Here is a 22,820-nt window from a genome sequence, read left to right on the forward strand (position 1 = left end):
TCATTGATGCATGTGGGGAGCGAAGGCTGGCCCGTGTGGTCTGATCCAACAGACGAGCTACTGTAGCTCACATTGCTGAAGAAGTTAATGCTGGTTCTGATGGAAAGGTGTCAGAATACACAGTGCATCGCAGTTTGTTGCGTATGGTGCAGCAAAAGCGGAACCAACACAATATTAGGAAGGTGGTCATAATGTTATGCCTCATCAGTGTACAGTACCTCTGTAAACAGCACAGCAAAGTGTGAAGTGTAATGCAAAATACTGTCAGATATCTGGCAACCTTTGGGTTATTGTAAGTGCAAATGCCCTTGGTTGGCCAAGCCAGTGTTTAGATTATATGCTTCCTCACAAGTGTTTGATCAATACAAGCTGTCTTAACTTCAACAACACACATCTAATACAGCGAAATATTAGCCTTGCCATTAGTTGAAATTAGCACACAATTTAGTATATAGGATGGTATTTGGAACACATACCTGATAGAGAGAGTTTCCTGCTAATATATTATGTCCATGTGATGATCCTGATCTATTTCATTATTTTTATGTCTCTTAACTTACTTAAATTTTAGGGGTGCCCAAATTTAAGTCAGCAAGCTAATGATCCTACTCAGATGAATGTTGTCACACACAGTCACACACACAGACAAACACACAAAGCATCTGGAATCTTTAAAGATGTTTTGAGACAATGGACATTGTAAAAAGCACTATACAAATAAAGTTAACTTACATTTAGCAGACGCTTTTATCTAAAGTGACCTACACATATTTTGACTAAATAAAACTTGAGCCATTGAGGGTTAAGGGGCCCAACAGAGGCACCTTGGTGGCTGTACCTTAATCGCTGAGCAACCACTGCCCTTTTCAATAGCTTCATGATGCATCATACATTTTCAACAGGAGACACATCTGGACTGCAGGTAGGCAAGTGAAGCACACACACTCACTGCTGTAGCACATGCAGAATAAGGCCTGGTATTGTCTTGCTAAAAGAATCAATGTCTTTCTTAAATTCTATGTCTATGTTTGTTAGAGTAGCATGACAATTTCTCAAGGACTTAAAGGTCATGCACATTCAACAGAAGTGTCCAGCATTGCCCTACACAGACTTAGATTTCTCCAGATTCCTTGAGTCTTTTAACAGTATTATGAATGGAAGTTGGTAAAAAACTTGTTTGCAATCATGGGTGCCTATTAAAACAAGAAATGTTCTTTTAAACTGATTGACACTTCTATCCCAAAGTTTAACACTTGTGTTATGAGCTATGACCCACCATTGCTGCATGACCCATCAATAATAATAATAATAATAATAATAATAATAATAAAATATTTCTGGGGTTTTTTGCATTTTACAAAATGTCAAGACAGAACTTTGACTAGACCACTACAAAACCTTAATTTTTATTCTTCTGAGCCCTTTAGAGATGGACTTGATCTTATGCTTGGGGTTGTGCTCTTTCCCACGTTGTGTATTTCCCACTTGTGCTTGTGCTTTAGATCACAGACCAATAACTGGATGCTTTTCTTTAGGGTTACCTGGTAAAAAAAAAATCATGGTTCTCTTAATGATCGCAAGTTGCCTTAGCTCTGAAGCAGCAAAGCATCTCCAGATAATCACAGTACCACCATTGGCACCACAACCACTGTTTGTATGATGTTTTGGTTGTAAAATGAAGTAGTAGTTTTATGCCAGATGTTATGCTTCACCAAAATTTCAGTTTTCTCAGATGGCTTGTAGTGGTCATCAATAATAATTTTGGCTAGGGTAAACAATCCTTTTTTCAGATTAGCAGTGTTTTTGGCAGTGCAGCTCCTAAACCCTAAATGTTGAACTTCTGCAGTTCTATATATGTGTATCTGTGTTTCTTTGTAAATTTCTGGGTGAGTGGTTGATTTGCTCTTAAAGAAGTTTAATAGGCCAGCAATTTGTGGGAGGATAATGCTCTCACTCTGGTTCGGTGAAGTCTCAGAGCATAGAAATTGTTTATAATAATGTAATTATAATAATAACTGATGTATTTTTGTCTTCCTTAGATTTCTGGATTGGATGGATTGTTTTAGCAAAATCATGGTTTGCCTGTTTAAATATTTTTGACATTGATTAAAACATTTTATTTAAATCATTTTTAGATTTAATTTAGCAGTAATTATGCCTTGGTATGTCCGGTATATCTGAAACCAATTGACAATTATATTTGGTTGATTGTTGTTTCCACTCAGTCTTGGTGTTTACATTTTACCTTTTAATAAAGTAAATAAGCATTAACAATAATGTAGTTTAAAGATCTAAAACAAATTAATAAAGTGTAACAAGTATGCAAAACAGAAGCCTGAACCAACTAAGATCTTATTAAGATTTAAGTTTTTAAGGTAGGTAGCGTATCATTGTTTTTTCTTTACCCCATGCACCCCATACATGAGTCATTGTGCCCTAAGTGTTCTTCTATCCTGGAATCACTCTTAAACTGCAAAACACTCTGAATGTTGCCCTCCCTCAATGCTATAGTCCCATACACACGCTGTGGCTTTTAATCACTGTCTTGCAGACTATCAAAGCCCAAATGAGATGTGTTCCAGAGCCTGGTGGAGCTTTCCTTAGATGTGGCTCTCTTTCTTATGAAGGGACGAGACCTTAGCAAAAAAATCTGAATGAAGAGCAATGTAATTTGTGAGAAAGGACCTGGTCCACCATACAGGCATTTTGGATTATTTTGACATAAAAGCTAGAGGGAGGTTCTGCATCACGTTTCACGCTTTTTCTGACTGGTGTTGTTGGCTAAATTACTATCAGACTGAAATAAATACGTCATGGTCAATCAGAGAGGTGGAGCAGTGGAAGGAGAAAGAGACTGCCTCTGTTCTTGTATGGGTTTTGCTGAATGACTGACAGATATGTGATGCAAATGTGAAAGTTCTGAGAGCATAGACAGGAACTCTAAACGCCGACTTTCCATGGCCACCCACGTACATGCAAAGACACACACACACACACACACACACACACACACACACACACACACTCACACACACACAGACTACACTCCTCTCTTTAAAAACATACGCATTCCTCTAGGAGCACGTTCATACCATTAGTTAAAAAAATAAAATTAAATAAATAGAAAGTAAAAATAAATAAAATAAATAAATTAACAATCTTTAGAGACTATTGCTTTTAACCTTGTAGTTGTTGTTAATTTAATCAGATTAGTTGGTAAATATTTTTTATAATATAATTTAATCCATGTATTTATGATAAATTATTTTATACTATATTATTTTATTATTTTATATTTTATTCTTGACATATTACTACATTTGATTATAGTATAAATTCAGCAAACTCACCATGAACATTTCATGTTGAGCATAAATTGTACTGTCCATAATAAACAATACATTTTTGTCTGATACCAACCGACACATGAAACTGAACCAGGTTTACCAGTTATGCAATACTGTGCCCATTAAATTATAAAATACAAAGCAAAAAAGTCATTTTTATCAGTATTGTTAGGAGTTTGAGAAAAACAAGTTTAAAAAAGTGATAAAAGTAGCATAATTCAGACATTAAAAATATTAAAATAAATTATTAAAAAATTGGTTAAATGACCATTTACAGTGATTATCTAAATATACAGACTGGACAGTAGCACCAGTAGACTAAGGAAAACAACAATGCCTTATATAAACTAGGTATTATGGAACGATGTGATGCAATCAAATGCATTCAAGCTTTCAAATGTAATAATAAAACAAATTAAAATTTATCACAACAGAGTATAATCTAGGTTACTAAAATTAGATCCTTGCATAAATTATAAGACGACTGTGTTAATGTACAGGCTCTGTGCAGATCATTAAGGTTAGTTTGCTCTTTTGTTGTGCACAGCTCAGGCTCTGCTTCTCGTCTCGCGCGCACTGCGTTTCCCCCGCGCGTCAGCTTGATGAACGAACCGAGCGCGCGCAATGAAATGTTTACGCACCAGTGGCGTTATTGCGTGTAACTGGCGTCCACAATCAGGCTGTTTGGAGAAACCGGAGCCTCTTGCGCTCCTGGTAACAGTCTCACCAAAGCCAGGCACACGAGAGCCAGGTTATACTTCCAAATGACGAATGGCTTTTAAGGATAATATAAATATGATGAACGTTTCAGTTCCACTAGCCTATTATATTTTGTCTTAAACTATGTTTTGTTTTGTAATTGAACTTTTCAGTCTGCACTGAATTCACATTCACATTCTGTAGATACATGGCACTAAAGCAGATAGCCTTTAAAACACTGCCCTTGAGGAAGGTGAAGTATGATGATCTGACAACAAAACAGGTCCATTTCACGAATAAACACAATGTGCAAAATGTAAATGCGGGTGGCCAGCAGTTGAAATGTGAGCACTTGTACCTTGCACTTACAGAAATTGGGGTTGACCCTAAATTGTTGCCTGTACTAATGTGAGGAAAGGCATGGGTGAAAATACCAAAACACTTGCCCTGCTCTGATGCAAATAAAACTTAATTTTATAATTTAATGATAAATGCTGTAAACTGCTTTATGATCACACACAGTAATATTAATACATTTTACACCAAGATAAAATGTGTCCGACGCCTGTTTGTATTCAGCAAACAGCAACAATTTAGTTAGGCTGTATAAATGTAAAATCATGCAATTGTTATTATTATTATTATTATTATTATTATTATTATTATTACATTTCTGAAATGTGTTTAAGGTAGCTACAATATATTAAAATGTATTACACATTTTTTCTAAAAAAAAAATGTATAGTATTAGTAACCTTTAAAAGGGCAGACCTATCTGCCATATTTTTATAACCTCCCAAGAGAATGCACGCTCTCTCCAAAACACCATGTCACAATCCTCTAATGAAGGATAGGGCAAAACAATCAAAGATATAATGTTCCGCAAGTGTTCATCAAATGGAGGAAACATAAAAGAAAAAGAAAAGTGGGAAAGTAAAGGCCGACAGAGGAACAGAAAACAGACAGAAACAGACTGCAGAAAAAGACAAAAGATTGAATGAAAACTAGATAGAATAGACGGAGCATGAAAGGAGAGAGAAGTAATTGAGTGAAGTTGGATGGTAGGGACTGGTGTGGTAGTGGGCTCTCTAACTCTCTCTAATTGGTGCTGCATTCAGACCTGGCTTTACTTCTGAAACTCCCTAATGGAGCGTAAAACACACACACACACACACACACACACACACACACACACACACAATTTATTACCATACATCGAGCTACAGAGGATAAGTGTTGCTGGGCTACAGTGTGAATAGATCAGAAAAGGATTCAACACCCCCCACGGAGAAGATTCTTTGGTTTTTTCTTGTCATACCTTTTTTATTCTCATACTTCACGTATTCTTGCTTTTTTGTGTGTCTCTCTCTCTCTTTTACACACACACACACACACACACACACACACACACACACACTCACACATCACACCCATTATCAAAAAGGTGGGTAATAACCGTTACTTGTTCATGTGTGTGAGTGTAAGAGAGATATTTGTCAAATATTATACATGTACTTTTTTGAACAGATGAATAAGTTTTCGTGTGGTTTAAGTCAAAATTACACTTTTTATTAATTTATAAAAAAATTTTGAATGACCAGTCGACTTGGCTTTACTCTACTTGCACTTTTCTTTAGACTTATATACAGTATATACATACTGTATATCTTCAGCAATGTATAGTGCATTTGTATTGATGTCATTAATATGTTATATTAAAATATGTATCTAGTTAATAATAATAATAATAACAATAACAATAGTAATAATAATAACAACAAAAGCAATATTAATCTGTTAGCCCCCTGTGTAAATACAAGTGCCCATATGCTTTTTAGGGCATTCTACCTGCAATGCATTACCATTAGCTTTCATCCCCCAAAGTTATGGATTTAGCTCTGATCCTTGAGAACTCTGACATACAATCTCATAGGATAAACTAACGAAGCATGAAACAGGGCTGCACGTCACTGAACTCGAAGCAAAAAAAATTAACCAATCAGCCTCAGGCTTGAAGTAGTAGTTGGCCGCGAACATTTTAAATCCCACAGGCATCATGAAAGGAACAAGATGAATAATGACTGGCGCTTTTTCACTGTTATTCTTCAGTGTGCTGTTTGTCGTGGTGTCCATCACTCACTGCGCACAACAACTCATTCTCCCTCTTCCGGTCGGGTAGCACAGAGGGCATGCAGGGCACTTTTCATCTCACATTTGTGTATTTTAACTTAGGAAGTTGCCTTTTGATATATGGCATGTAAAATCTTCAGCCGTGTGAAAAAAGAGAGGCCCAGTTATTGTGAGTGGCGACACGTTATGCAAGGCTTGATCAGGCTACGTTTTCAAATTAATATTAAATCATTTACAGTTATAGAAATACAGTGCATAAAAATATTATTGTTATGCCTTATATTAAATCCTTAAAATGTCTTTTGTAATATTCTTACAACAACAACAATAATAGAAGTAATATATTACAACAGAAACTTAAAATTATAGATTATATGCAGGAATGGCATGTATTATATATTAAAATTTATTATTGTTACTACTATAGAAATATGCAGTGTAAATAAATGCTTAATGGAAAAATCAATTTTACTTATTATACACGTTTTTTCTCCAGAACATCTGGGAATGTACTGCATAAAAACATCTCTTAAGTTTTAACTACCACGAAGATCTGCTATATGTTTAATAAAAAGGATACAGTGTAAATCTGAAAAAGTAACTTTTTGGCTGTTTGTTTTTATTTGTGCGCTCGCACTGGACTGCACAGCTTGTAAAATAGTTGGATTCAGTTTGTTTTACAGCAAACTAGATTAATATTCTGAATAAATATTTTGTCGCTTTCAATGTCACCAGCAATTTAGAATTGAATATTTGTTTCAGCATTTAGTTAGTATTTAGACCTGCCAACAACTGGGCTGACATTATACTGTAATTCCATATGCATAAAGTGTACTTCACACCATGCACTGATTAAACTAGAAATGCTTTAAAAAATATGCACCATAAAGCACAATAAAATAAGACAAAGGCAATAAAAAAATAGTAATATTTTTTGTGCCAAGTTTTACCATTATTTATAAAATAAAATTAATAATAAGCACCCAACAGCACAGGTGCCAAGTGGTTTAAATGTCTAGCAAAATTAAGTATTTTAAATTTTAGACAAAAAAATTTTCAATATTGTAGTTTCTCCAAACAATGTATTTACATGAGTAACATTACAGACACACAGTTCTTTGCAAAACTGCCTAATCTCTAAGAAAAAGTTTCTAAGACGCCATGTAAGCTCAACCGAAGACAAGTTTGTAGCCCTAACCCTAACAGTAAAAAAGTAATTTTGAATTATTACCATTTTAAACACGTTCTTATAAAAAAAACAAATAAGAATGCACAATGTGTTACGCAATGCAGGTAGTATATCGTTAGTTAAACATGTTTACCATATACTGTATAAGTGTGCTGTCGGGAGACTTTTTGTCCATTAACATTCGAGTTTAAATGTTATTTTATACAAGTTAATATCATGATAAATATCAATACACTAAATACATATTTAACTGCTTATAAAATGCATATCAGATGCATTTAAATGATCTGCTGTTTTAAAACTCCTGTAAAATTATTAATGACCCATAAACAAGCCTTGCAGTTAAAAATCCGCTCCAGATGTTCAGATCTCCACCACCTGATTTGATTAATTAGACTGTTGCTTATTTAGTTGGCTTATAGCTTACAATTATTTTCGATATCTTGATTCAATTAAACATGTTCCTTTAGTATTAATTGATAGTGCAATAGTAAATACATTAGACCTACAGTAAAACATCTTAAAAGGTCGCCTGTATTGTGATGACTGAATGTGTTGATGTTGTCGGCTCACGTGAAATCAGACCTGTATATTAGATCTTGCACAACAACATTTTGTATCCAAAAGTGTCTTTGTCCAAGTCCAATTGGATATGATGAGAATCTGCCGCGTCTACACGCACAATGTCCAGAACTCACGCTTAGACTTTACCACAGACTAGACTGAAATATAAAATTTAACAAATCCTTCATGCATTTACTTACTTCATGTTATAACTTTTGTTATTGTTTTATTTTATATGTATGTTTGTTTAATTCTAATTCATTCAAATCATCCTCCAGACTACCCAAAGACAATGGAGATTCCTGTTGAGTCTGGTTCCTCTTAAGGTTTCTACCTTGTAGTTTTAAGGGAGTTTTTTTTCTTGCCACTGGTGCCCTCGGCTTTCTCAACATGTTTTTTTTTTTTTGTTGTTTTTTCGGTCATGAATTCTGTAAATATATCTTCACATAAATAACAAATAATTTGACTTGACTTGACCTTTTGGATACGCTGATTTCAGCAGACTAATAATCGAAAAAGCATTGCGTGGTTTCACTCCAGACAGGCGCATCACAAACATAGTCCAATAAGCATTTATTATTGATAAGCTGGGCTGGATGGTGACCACAGACTGTACAGCATTCTGCACCTTTGAGTCCTTTGGTCACTGTGCCTTTAATTTGTACGCACGGATGAATTTCTGCAGCCAGATAAAGTGTGAGGGCGATTAAGAGTCAGAGAACTGATGTTAAATATATTCCATGCGTATATTCTATAGGAACTGTATGTCCGATAACGCTTGTGCCTTGTGCCTCGCTTGAGTCAAACACTCAATTGACCTATTTCCGCCGCTCTCCCTGGAGCAGTAGCACGGTTACTTTACTATGACTACATCTGCTGTGTGTGTGTGTGTGTGTGTGTGTGTGTGTGTGTGTGTGTGTGGGTGTGTGTGTGTGTGAGTGCGTGCACTGGCCTACTGAACTGTATTCACTGTATCCACTAAGGCACGCGAGGTCCAAGCGACTGCGGCTGCGCAAACACAAACGCGCGCACACACAACATATTTATTTATCTATTTATTTTGATATTGCCTCATGTTAACCCCTATTTTATATTCAGATTTTAGATGTCAGATTTTGTGCCTCATTCTACAGTACATTTTCTTTTACGAACACATTTTCAGTGCAACAATTTTTACATTCGACTGTCCAGCCATAAAAATAATAACAGATAATTTAGTATGCAAATCATGTTGCAAAATTGTGCAGCTTTCTAAGTATGTCCATCACTGAGAAAAACTTTGTACAGCTTTTATAAGAACAGTTTGAGTGCAGTAACTCATTCCTTAACTCCACAATTCCACAAAAAAATGCTGGTTTGGCTGGTTTAGTTTACAGGTAAATTGACTCATTAAAGGTTCTAAGGTTCTTAAATTCCTGTCCTGTGTATTTGCGATGGATTAGTTTTACACGTTTCGCCAGGTGTAAATAACTTCATAATTGTATGGTGGTATAATTTTATTTGATGTCTTCTGCATAATCAAATTCATTGTTTTAATTTTGTTTACCACCACTGTACCACCTGCATTCCTGAGAGAAATGCATACCACACCCAGGACGGAATGCCATGACGAGACCAAATTAATTAATTATTCCAAAAAAAAAAAGTATATATATATATATATATATATATATATATATATATATATATATATAGTGTGTACAGAAAAAAATGCTTAAAAGGCACAATACACATGCGGTGGTGAGCCAATGTACTTATTTACCAGGTTTCCATGTATATATTTTATTTAACGCATTCAATATTTTTGTATTATTTATTTATAAATTCGTCAATTTAATAATATTTATCATTTATTGTATGCCTTTATTTTTACATTTATTTTTTAATACATTTTTGTTTTAGAGTTATTCATAGCAAGTAAACTTTCCACCTTATATTTAAAGAAATTGATGTTTCATATTAATATTTATTTTCTTAAGTGTTAATTTATACAGATACTACTTTTATATTACATATTACAGATATTTTTCTTCAAACGTGGTATAAAATGAATTATTTTACAAATATGTAATTATGTTAACAAATATGTAAATAATAATGTGATTTTTAAACCAGATTAAAACAAAAATGCTAGGTAATATATAGATTCTCCATATTATGTTCCCACAAGAAAGGCCATTATTTTGATTTTTTTGATGACAATAATTATTTGCATATCTTTGCTTATTTTACATCTGTAAAATGTACCAAACAAATCGATGTCTAGCTCAGCTCTTCATCTCGGTTTGATAGTTAGGTAGCTCTCAGTGGCTACACACGTTTAATAGATGCAAAAAAAATGAATTCTACTGTTCGTTATGTTAGTTGTTTAATTCCTTTTTATATAATTACCAACGTAAAAACTAAGCAAGTACTTTAAAATGTTTTTCTGCAAACCACTAATAAATGTCCTTTGGTTAAAACCTTTATATAAGTTTTATAAAGATAAAAATAAAAGCTGATTTATTAATAATAAAATCAATAACATATATATTTCATTTTGTGTAACTGTTGTGTAACAGTTTGTGTGAGGCATAAAAATAACATAATTTCTAATATCCAGAAACACAATAAAGCAAACAACTATATAACAAAAGATACAAACTAAATAACGAAACAAAAAATAACAACAAACAAAACCACAGCTAACTGAAAAACTATAACCAGATTACACCTGCTGATGTAAGTGACTAATTGGGACATCCCTACTCATTTTCAACTGTATGTGTTTCAGCCGTGACAGTTGCCAACAGGTGTCATAAATATGCTTCCAACTTTGCAGCAACAGTTTAGGGAAGGCCTTTTCCTGTTCCAGCATTACTTATGTGCACACAACAAAGTCTGTAAAGACATAAAGAAAAGCACAGAGCCCTGACCTCAGCTCAACTGCTTTGAAATGAACCAGAGCATCGATTGAGGCCTTCACGACCAACATCAGTGCTCGGCCATGCAAATGCTTTAACTAAATGGGCACAAATTCCCACTGTCTTGTGAGAAGCCTTCTCAAAGAAGTGGCTTTTGTTCTGTTTGAAATAATAACATGGAGATCACGCTATTTCAATACAATTTGTTTTTGAAATTGGATGTCCAACAAAATGTCCAAATTTAGGTGACTATATAGTGTATGGATGAAAGCACACATTAACAACAACTATACAAAAATATAAGATATAAAGATTTGTTAACAAGTTTAACAGTTTAAATTGGTCATTTAATAGGCCAGTGTGACAAGGCTTGGTCTGACTTGACTCTGCAAAGTGGACTATTGTATGTCTATTATGGCTTGACTAAGGGTGCAGGCTCTCCCTCTTATAACTGACAAAACACACACATACGTCACTATTCCCTCTGAGCAAAAAATGAACATTTACAAGCACAAAAAAATTTAATTTATTAATGTTTTATTGTGCTTATTCCCTTGCCTACTTTGTCACTGGTAAAACAGTAAAACATGGGAAATTCATTTTGTACCTCACATGCAGAAGTTTTTTTTGTGGCTGTTATTATTACTATTATAATTATCAACATCAAAGATTAAAGGCTTTGTGGTAATTAGGTAATGGATATTGTGTGGCTATGTTTTTTTTTTAATAATTGAAATAAAGATTTCAAATTTTGTAAAAACAATATTTATTCTTATTGTAAAACAAATCGTGTAAAATATCACACTCCCAAGTATGCAAAATTAACCATTTACTGAGATAAGCACAAGTATCAAAGTTTAAGAAATAAAACATTTAGGTCTCAAATTCACTAGAAAACAGATGTGTCTTAACATATAATAATTCTGTAGACAATTAATAAGATGAACTAACACTTATATTCAGTTTAAAACATTATCCTGAGATGCTCTACAAAATCACTTTTAAAAATGTTCGTGGGGTGAAATGATGGACTAGATGTTAAGATAAATAAGGTACATCTTATATTTCACAGCTTGAATTTAGGCACTAGTGGAAATTTAAGTCCACCATTCAGCTGCGTCAAACAAGGCAAAAACCGATTCAAAAAATCCTACCTTAAACACAGGAGCGTTTGTGAGTATCTCTTATATTTTATATGAAGTTCGGTTACAAAAATTAACAGCCACTAGTGCTACTGACAATCCGTGTAGGAAACTTTTCGGCTCCGTTCGGTCCGAGGGGCACTGGCGGAGTCCGAGAGGCACATAGCGCATGCGCTGGGCTCCCCGCGCTACCTATGATGCTGTCTATGGAAAAGGGTGAGCGGTGCACCGGGGATTTAGACGCAGTCTGTACCGGGGACGATAACCCGGGGCTTACTGGGGGATAGAAGCGAGATCGTGTGAGTTCGGCTGTGTTTGGCATTAAAGAAGGCGCAGGGATTAGAGTTCCAGTGTGTCGTGAAGGCGTCGGTGGTTGGTGCTGTTGCTGCTGAAAGGCAAAGATCGCGGAATGCGCGTGATATGCGGCGTGCAGCTGGAGCCCGTAACCGCACCCGTACCCTCCATAGCCGTACGCTGGGACGAAAGTTCCGTGCTCACGCAGAAGTTCTGGTGCCTGTTGGCGTTTGAAGCGCTTGCGCCGGCGCAGGAAGCTACCGTTGTCAAACATATCGGCCGACTCCGGGTCCAGTGTCCAGTAATTCCCTTTTCCAGGGTTGCCAGGCTCCCGTGGAATTTTGACAAAACAGTCATTAAGCGACAGGTTGTGGCGGATGGAGTTCTGCCAGGCAGGGAACTTTTCGCGGTAGTACGGAAAGCGGTTGCTGATGAAGTCGCAGATCTCGCTGAGCGTCAGCCGTTTCTTGGGACTCTGTAGGATGGCCATGGTAATGAGTGCGATGTATGAGTACGGCGGCTTTACCAAAGCATTCTTGTTGGTCGGTTTGTACGCGTCGCGCGCGCTTGAGCTCCCGGCGGACGCAACAGACTCCGCACAAGAAGGTGATGCAGCCAGGTAGTGCTCTTCATGCGCGCGCGCCAATTCTGCATCGTCGTCGTCGTCGCCCTCACCCACGACGTCGATGTCGGGCTCCTCCGAGAGCGCACAAGCGTCCGACATCTCGTAGCTTAGAGTCATGGCTACTCCGGAGAGACAGGGTGCGCGATGTGGCTACAACTGCAGGACGTCTCCGGTGCGAAATGGGTCATAAAAAGCGGCCAAGTGGGCAGGTTCGGACGGATGGCAAGCCGTGCTCATATGCCGCCATAGACTTTCGTGAGACTTTTGTTTAGTTGAATCGACGGATAAGCCGTATAGCACTGCATCCATCCAAGTCCGAAGAGAGGGACACCCTTCAAAAGGCCAAACCAGGATTCCAAATAGGGCGGATCTTTCCGCGCCCTATATACCAGCTCTCTGATCACATGATAACAAAGCGTCACTGGGGCAATTGAAAGATGGATAACGTGGGAATGTTTTGGGGAAAACAACACAAAAAGATCATCAGTTGTGTAATATTATACGAGAGGACACGTTTTTAATAAACTTATTGTAAATGTTTGACCCTTTTCAAGCTGGAAGTGCGGCAGAATAAGCACATGGTCATTAGTCCCGCCCATAATAATGTTCTTTCCCTAGTATGCTCTCTGAGTTGTATATTGGAATGTCCCATTATTCATAGTAAAAATACCTAAAAATAATTTTTGTTGGACTGCAGTAGACAAAACATTTTTTTTAAATACAACGTAAAAGTATATATAAAGATATATTTACTTTTTAAAGTTAACCTTTAAAAAAACTTTTCAATCAATTTATTACATCTATTGTCACTGGTGTATTCTTAAAAATACATTAATTGAAAAAATATTTAATTAATAACGGTTTTAAAATGCGTTTTTGTTTAACAGTGATTTTTTTAATGAAACATCCTTAAATTCTGAGCATTTTCTAAAACAGAAAAACAACCTGTTCTGAGAATAGATTTTTTTATTATTATTATAAAAAAATAAGTAAACAATTTAATATTATTCTTTGCGAGTACCATCCTCATGATTATTTATTTTACGTATATCCTATACACATTATAATATTGCGCATTATCATTTGCTATCCAAACAAAGAAGACATTACTTATCTGTTTCCGAATTAAAAGCAGACCGGATTAAATTCAAGTAAGCTTTTTTAAGCGACATTATCAATCTTGTTTTACTGTTTCTCTTAAATTAATTTGCTAGTGAGGCTTAATTTAGCACAAATAAAAAAAAAAACATGGCCTTTAATTTTACGGCAGTATTAGCATCATGCAATTAAGTCAATTTAATTTGGCATAACTATTAATTATTGTGATAACTATGATAACGTTTGAATATTTTTATTGTTTAAATTTCAACTAATGAAAGTATAAAACAATAAAAAAAATATTTTATTTAATAAAACATTGAAAAGATCACATTTTAAATTCATGTTTTTTGAACGAACTAGTATTAATTATTATTTATTGTTAATTATTAAATTACAATTATATATAATCACATTAAATATTTTACTGTATAAAAAAATAAATTATTCCTTATCCTCATTATAATTCTTTAATTATTCTTCACTTTTAACACAGTCGTAACCTAAGTTCACTTAATAAAATATAAACTAAAAGTTGATCTCGAAACAAAGACTATCAAAGTATTTCTTTTAAAAGTTATGATCAAATTTAGCTCGGTTTTTCTTCACCGTTTCTGTAGATTCTGTAGATTAAGGTGCCAAGATTAACCATCACCGTATGCTACAAAGATACTTTAGTGTTATTTAAAATAAGCTGTTAAAGACAATTTGTGGCAGGGATGATGAGAAGCCAATTTTCTGAAAGACAAACAATGCCGGTCTATAAAATATTTTGGTGTGCCATAAGCAAGTATAAATGACTCAAGATGAAAAGCAGTAAAAAGCTTTTTAAAGATAATTAAGATTTTTGTTTTTCATTGGCGGGCTGTGATAATTTTAAGTATGGAGACAGATGTAGTCTATGAAATGCTTTTCGTACAATGAAAAAAACATCTGCACCGTTTTGATGGCCGTTTTATGGGAACTTGTGTGGTCAGGCGTGTGAGTTTCAAGTCCTTTTAAAATCTTTTTGCTGCCCCAGTGAAGACGAGATCACCATCTAGTGGATGAGTTTCAGTAGCTATACCCCAGCTGCCAGTGCTCTGGGGTGCCCGTTTCCCTTTATTGCACACGCGCAAAATCCATACGTTTTTATCTGCCGCTGCGTTAAGCACTTTATGCTGTGTTTTATTTGGAATATTTGTAAGTTACACTGACCCCGTTCTAGAACACATTTAAGCCTATCAATGATTAGTTAATATAAATTATAAAAAACTGAATTCGGTTAAGTATACTAAGTATTTGAACACCTGGCCATGCGTTTGTTGGACATCCCATTTCATGGGCGTTATCTTGGAGTATCCCCAATTTTGTCGCTGTAACATTTGCAAAGTATATGTCTTTGGGACATTCAGACATGCAGACATTTTGACCATTCAGACTACATTGAAAACACTTGAAAAAAGGACGGTTTGTAAAGTGCAATAAAAATACGAATTTGTCATATTTATTCTCTTGAATTATTTAAACTATATACGTAATTCAAATAATTCCCTAATGTTTTCACTGATCAATTTATATTTTGTAAATATATCGTTTTGAGTTTCATCAGCATCATCTAAGAATTTGACAAATGCACTAAAATGAGAACCCTTCAATTTTTAATTAAAGTGAATATATTCTGATTCTAATATAATCCTCGTCAAGAAATAATTATTAAAAAAACAGTTGTGCTACCATTTTTGGCACCCCAGCATTTAAAAGTTTGTACAACCAATCTCCCTGTGCCATTAAAATACAATTTACCCGTCTCCTATAACATCTGATAAATTGGAGGAAACAGAGCAGGGAATTTGAGACTATACTCCTCTTTATATAATCTCTTTAGATTATCCAGGGTCCTCTTGTACTTTCTCACTTTATCTGATCCCACAGGTTTTTATATGGTTTAGATCTGAAGTCTGAGATAACCATAGCAGCAGCTTGATCTTGTGTTTAGTATATTGTTTTTGTATTGATCTGGACTTTTGTTTTGGGTAATTTTCCTTCTGGAAGATCTAACAATTACCTATTTTTAATTTATCGACAGAGGCAGACGTATTTAGATTTAAAATGTCTGGATAATTTATAAAGTCCATGAAGCCATGTATCCTAATAATGCTCGCAGTAGGATCACTGACGCTCTACTATATTTTACAGTATAGTCATCCCTTTTTACGCCAAACCCATCTTGAGTGTTTGTTGCCATAAGTTAGTTTTTGTTTCATCTCACCGATATACAAATTTTTTTGGTAACGTTTGTGGTTAGCTGACTTCAAATGCTGGGTACGTCTATATATAGAAATAAGAAAAGGGCACCACAAGAACACATGGAGAGGTGCAATGCTCTGTTCCGAGTCCAAAGAAGGGGAGGCTATTTATGGATGGGTAATCAGGTAAATGATGAGCCTTAGGTGTTAGCACTCTGGTGATGATGTATATCACCAGAGTGATATACATCCAGAGTGATATTCATCACTACGGGCAGTGATAGCTCAGTGGTTAAGGTACTGGACTAGTAAACAGGAGGTTGCCATTCAAGTCCCACCACCACCAAGTTGCCACTGTTGGGTCCCTGAGCAAGGCCCTTAACCCTCAATTGCTCATCGTGTTCAGATCATTGTGTAAGTCGCTTTGGATAAAAGCGTCTGCTAAATGCTGAAAATGTAAATGTAAAATGATGAGCACTGAGTGTGTTAGGACTGGAATGACTTTTTAAGAAGAAGTATGAACACATGGGTGACAAAAGAGTGGGGAAAGTGCACACAGGTAGGCTATATTTTATGCAGGAGACACAAGAGAATTGGAGAATGCAAGCTGTTGGCAGGGGAGAATGTAGTTAGACAGCATCAGATGGTGGTCAGTAGGATATCTTTGGAGGTGAAGAGAAGGATGAGTGTGAAGAGGAGACAGGTGCTGGGTGTTGGTAAATATGATCTAGACAACTGGGTACCAACCACAAAAGTGGTGAGGGAATCAGCTAGGCAGGTACTTGGTGTGAAATCTGGACGGAAAAAGGAAGAAAAAGAATTGGTGGTGGAATGAAGAAGGGCAGAAAAGTTTAGAAAGGAACAGGTTGGTGAAAAAGAACTGGGATCTCCAGAGAGCTGACGAAAGTAGACAGGGTTACAAGGAGATGCAGGGTAAGGTAAAAAGAGAAATGGCAAAGGTGAAGGAAAATGCATATGACAAGCTGTATAAGAAGTTGGACAATAAGGAAAATAAAAAGGACACATACCAATTCACAAGACAAGGCAACAGAGCTGGGAAAGATATACTCTAATAAAACCCGTCTCTGTACCACACAAGCGCCGAGACACTAGTCTTGCTCGACTTGATCTTCCAGCCAGAATTAGAGGAAGACAAGCATCAAGGCTTTTTTCTGTACTTGCACCCAAGTGGTGGAACGAGCTTGCCTTGTCTGTCCCAACAGTTGAGTCTCTCACTGTCTTCAAAAGACTATTAAAAACCTACCTCTTTACTAAGCACTTAAGCTGACCATGGATGGATGGAGATGTTTAGGAGAGATGGCCATGAAGTTTTCTATTAAACAAACATCACATTTGCCGTGACAAATTAAAATAGGAGCAAGATAGAACACAAGAAACTAATAGAAATTTATGACATTTGTATTGTATTGTATTTTCCACTTGCTTGGAATTGTGAACTGGAAGGGTTTTGATATTTTTTGAAAGCCTTGTTTTGCTTTGTAAGCTTAATTAAGTGTGATTTTCAGATTATCAGTCAGCTACTTGAAGGAGCTTAATGGTTAAGTGTTAGTACAAGGTTTAAGAGAAAAAAAGGACAATCTATTACACTCTGGAATATCTGCTGACAATTATTAATAAAATTTCGATTAGCTAATAAAGATCTAACTATGCAATTTTTTATTGTATTTTTTTTAACCCTTTCATGCATGGTGGTCACTACAGTGGACAGCTATTTAAAAGTCATTATTTTCTATGTACGTAGGTTTTACTGTTATTAATGCATGACAACCTTTTAAGGGGACGCTACCAAAGAACACAGTATGGTGCCATCATGTGGCCGATAATTGTAAGTGCAACTAATCATGTGGTACACCAAACTAGCTGACAGAATGTCAGAAACTTCACCTGCTTCGGGGATTTCTGTAAAATTCTTCTACTAAAAGGCATATTTGCTGGTTAATAAAATTTGAGCACAAAAAGCAACATCTAAGAAGCAATACAACCATTGTGTTGCTTAAATATGTATTTTTTAAAGCAGTAAATTACAATTAACCACATGTCCACTAAAATGGACATCATGCATTCTGGGGATATTTCAGCTACCTAATGTATTTTATACTAAATCCATATTTTGGTGAAAATACACCTCATGTTTTATTTTTTTGTAAACCACACCAGTTTTAATAGTATTAAATTAATATTTTTAATTCTGCGTCTCTGTGATACACAGAAGAGAATCACAAGGTGTTCTTTGTACCATTTGTACCAAGATGAGACGTACTGAGATTTGGGCCTGAAACTACTGGCCTCAGTTCAAGGAAGCAGTTCAAGGAAGTACAACCCCAAATCAGAAAAAAGTTGGGACAGCATGGAAAATGCAAATAATAAAAAAAAAACACAGAGTTTCTTACATTTACTTTGACTTTTATTTCATTGCAGACAGGATGAACCTGAAATATTTCATGTTTTGTCTGGTCAGCTTCATTTCATTTATTAATAAACATCCATTCCTGCATTTCAGGCCTGCAACACATTCCAAAAAAATTTGGAACAGTAAAGCATTTACCACTTTGTAATGTTGCCATTCCTTTTTACCACACTGAAAAGATGTTTTGGCACAGAGAAGACCAAGCAATTTAGTGTTTCAGCTTTTATTTTGTACCATTCTTCCTGCAAACACATCTTAAGATGTGCAACAGTACGGGTTCGTCGTTGTTGCATTTTTCGTTTCAAAATTCTCTATTGGGGACAGGTCAGGACTGCAGGACTCCAGTACCCGTACCCTCCTCTTCCACAGCCATGCCTTTGTAATGTGTGCAGCATGTGGTTTTGCATTGTCTTGTTGAAAAATGCATGGACGTCCCTGAAAATGATGACGTCTTGAAGGCAGCACATGTTGCTCTAAGATCTCAATGTACTTTTCTGCATTAATGCTGCCATCATAGAAGTGTAATAAAGCAATAAGCCACGAGAGACCGTGCGTTACTGCGATTTTATCACAGGAAAGGATGTTTTGGCCTGACGCAAAGCGGAGTGCCTAAAACGTCTTTCCCCGTGATAAAATCATAGCAGTAACGCACAGTCTCGAGTGGCTTATTGCTTTTATAAAACTGCGGTCAACATAAAATATAATAAAATACAACAATGTTCAATTTATAAATGTTTTTATTTACAAAAACACTTACAAAAAGCATTCTTCCGCGAAATCAGGTAGTCCGTTAACAGTGTTGCTAGGCAACATGAGGGCGAATACAACATTCGCAATAACCAAGTTTATACTTTTTCTTTTCAGTGGCGTATTAATATGGAATGATGTGAGGTGGTCATAGGTGTGCGCAGAGGTGGAAAGAGTACTAAAATATTGTACTCAAGTAAAAGTACTATTTCTTTAATTAATTTTTACTTAAGTACGAGTAAAATTACTAGTCTAAAAATCTACTCAAGTAAAAAGTAAAAAGTAACTCATTTAAAATGTACTCAGAGTAAACGTTACTTAGTTACTTTTTTAACAGAAGGAGGGGTGTCTCTCCTGTGTAATGCAAACAGGACAAGTGGATATAAATCTCACAATAGTTGTTTTTAATTAAAATATAATAGAAAAAACATGTTGATACAACATTTAAAACATTTAGGGATGTGTAATGTGTCATTTTAGTACAGACCATCCCATAAAACTTTTTCAAACTGTATAACCACTGAAGTTGGCATTAATTGTGGATTCTATAGACCAGCCTTTTTTTGTGACGGCCGAGGGGAACTGAAGGCAGTAAAATGTCAAGACGAGGTCATGAGATAGGGAAGGAGCAGATGCAGATAGGGAACTGCGTAAATTAAAGTAGACATATTTAGACCACAAAAGTGTGTGTGTGGAAGTATAAATACCTGAGTCCGATCTTAGATCGGGGCCTTTTTCTTATTGCTTAGATAGCTGACTGGATCACGGCCGGGTTTATCCTGTTTGATCTTCTTACTATTTTTGTAATAAATGTATGATTTAGATTTTACCTATTGTGTTGCCTATTTCTTCCAATAAAAGAACACGACACAAATAAAGAAACATCAAACTCCAAACATGTTAAACTTTTAAAATCGCCCTTCCCTCCCTACTCTATACCTAGATTACAGCTCCTTTATTTTAGCACCAGTCTATTTTCCATCGCAGAATTCACTGCAGCAGTTTCCCAGACGTGATTTTTTTTTTAGCGTTTTGTTTTACTCAGTAACGGATGTTATTTAAAATGTAGCAAATTACAATTCTTAATACAAAATATACTTAAGTAAAAGTAAAATTACTGGTTGTAAAATCTACTTTAAAAAGTACAAGTACACAAAAAAAACTACTCAATTACAGTAACGCGAGTAAATGTAATTCGTTACTTTCCACCTCTGGGTGTGCGTACCTATATCAGGGATTTTACAACGGCTTCGAACGCAGCTCAGCCAATCAGATTTTAGAACCGGAACTATCCGTTTTATAAATGACCTTTGCCAAGGGCACTGACACAGCCCCACACCTGGCTTTTGGACTTCTTGCTGATAACAGTCTGGATGGCCCTTTTTGTCTTTGGTCCGGAGCACATAGCATCCATTTTTTCCAAAAACCACAATACCACAATACACATTTCCACTGTGTGATGGTTCATCATAGATGCCTTCGAGCCCAGAGAAGTCGACGCCGCTTCTGGACATGGTTAACATAAGGCTTTTTTTTGCACAGTAAAGTTTTAAGTGGCATTTGTGCATGTAACTCTGTATTGTAGTGCTTGACAAAGATTTGCCAAAGTAATCCCTCACCCATGTGGTTATATCAGCTATTGTTGAGTGGCGGTTCTTGATGCAGTGCCATCTGAGGGATCGAAGATCACAGGCATTCATATATGCAAATATGCAAATCCCTTCCAATCTTTCTTTGAGGTACATTGTTTTTAAACGTTTCGATAATGTTCTCACGCATTTGTTGACAAACTGGAGATCTGGAGAAACTGGAGATAACTCTTAAATAATTACATTTAAAATAACATTTAAAAAAGCAGTTCAATAGTTTTATTAACCTGAAAGGAAAATTAAACCATTTTGGAAAAAAATCTTGATTCATGTTGTTATAATTCATGCATGAAAGGGTTAAGTTATGAATTAATTGTACATACATATTCGTAATCAATTTGTTTAAATGGTTTGTGTTTTCTTTTTGGCATTTAAAAATTGACAAAGTAACTTGGAATCCTTATGTTTTGATTTCGAGAATAAAGTCGTATAAGTTTCGATTTCGAGAAAAAAGTGGAAATGATTATAAGAATAAAGTCAGAATTATTTCGAGATTAAAGTCAAAATGATTATGAGAATAAAGTCGAAATATTATGGACAAAGAGTGTGCAGCCGTTGTGGGCTTGTCAGTTCAGAGAAGCACCGGTCTCAGCGTTCAGTGCTTGTTAGTGTGGTTATCCAGTGACTCGCGATTATTTTTTTGGGGTCGTTGTTTGTATCGTACGCTTCCATCCACATAACATGACAACTAAACCCGTCAATGCAACCATTTATAGTAATGCCGTACGGCTTTAGTTTATAGTACGAGTCCATAAGGCTGGGTTGAAGTACTGGCAACGACGCAGACCGGTGGCGCACCGGTGGCGCACGTTCTTCTAAATAAACACAGTTTATTACAAAGCAGTTTCATCATTCTTACAGTAATAAACTGGGGCTGATGTGCAGGAGATCGAGGATTTCTTTATTTGTGAAACCGATACGAAAGTATAACTTTACCAAATCATGAACATCCCTCATTTAACACAAGGAGGTTGCTATGGCCATAATATTCCGACTTTAATTTCGAAATCATTTCAACTTTATTCTCGAAATCATTTCGACTTTAATCTTGAAATCGAAACTTATGCGACTTTATTCTTGAAATTATTTCGACTTTAATCTCGAAATCAAAACTTATACGACTTTATTCTCGAAATCATTTCAACTTTAATCTCAAAATCGAAATTTATATGACTTTATTCTCAAAATCATTTCAACTTTAATCTCAAAATCAAAACTTATACGACTTTATTCTCGAAATCATTTCGACTTTATTCTCAAAATCGAAACTTATATGACTTTATTCTCAAAATCATTTTGACTTTAATCTCCAAATCAAAATTTATACAACTTTATTCTCGAAATCATTTTGACTTTATTCTGAAAATCGAAACTTATACGACTTTATTCTCGAAATTATTTTTACTTTAATCTCAAAATAGAAACTTATACAACTTTATTCTAAAAATCATTTCGACTTTAATCTCAAAATCATTTCGACTTTACTCTCAAAATCGAAATTTATACAACTTTATTCTCGAAATTATTTTGACTTTAATCTCAAAATCGAAAGTTATACGACTTTATCCTCAAAATCATTTCAACTTTACTCTTAAAATCGAAACTTGTAAGACTTTATTCTCGAAATCATTTCGACTTTAATCTCGAAATCGAAACTTATACGACTTTATTCTCGCAATCATTTCGACTTTAATCTCGAAATCGAAACTTAAAAAATATTTTTCTTTAAAGTGGTCCTCCATTTGAGACCGAAAAGGATAAGGTTTTTTTTATCAAG

At 35.4% G+C, this 22,820-nt stretch overlaps 1 protein-coding gene across 1 annotated transcript; it reads right to left on the reverse strand.

Moving 5' to 3' along the window:
- Window positions 1-12,047: 12,047 nt before the first annotated feature.
- foxd1 (forkhead box D1) lies at window positions 12,048-13,010 on the reverse strand. Its single transcript, XM_062988949.1, has one exon. It carries the CDS (start codon window positions 13,008-13,010, stop codon window positions 12,048-12,050), a length of 963 nt encoding a protein of 320 aa, XP_062845019.1.
- Window positions 13,011-22,820: the final 9,810 nt, after the last annotated feature.

Source organism: Trichomycterus rosablanca, chromosome 26 (genome assembly GCF_030014385.1).
Source record: "Trichomycterus rosablanca isolate fTriRos1 chromosome 26, fTriRos1.hap1, whole genome shotgun sequence".
In the NCBI taxonomy this organism is placed as follows: domain Eukaryota; kingdom Metazoa; phylum Chordata; class Actinopteri; order Siluriformes; family Trichomycteridae; genus Trichomycterus; species Trichomycterus rosablanca.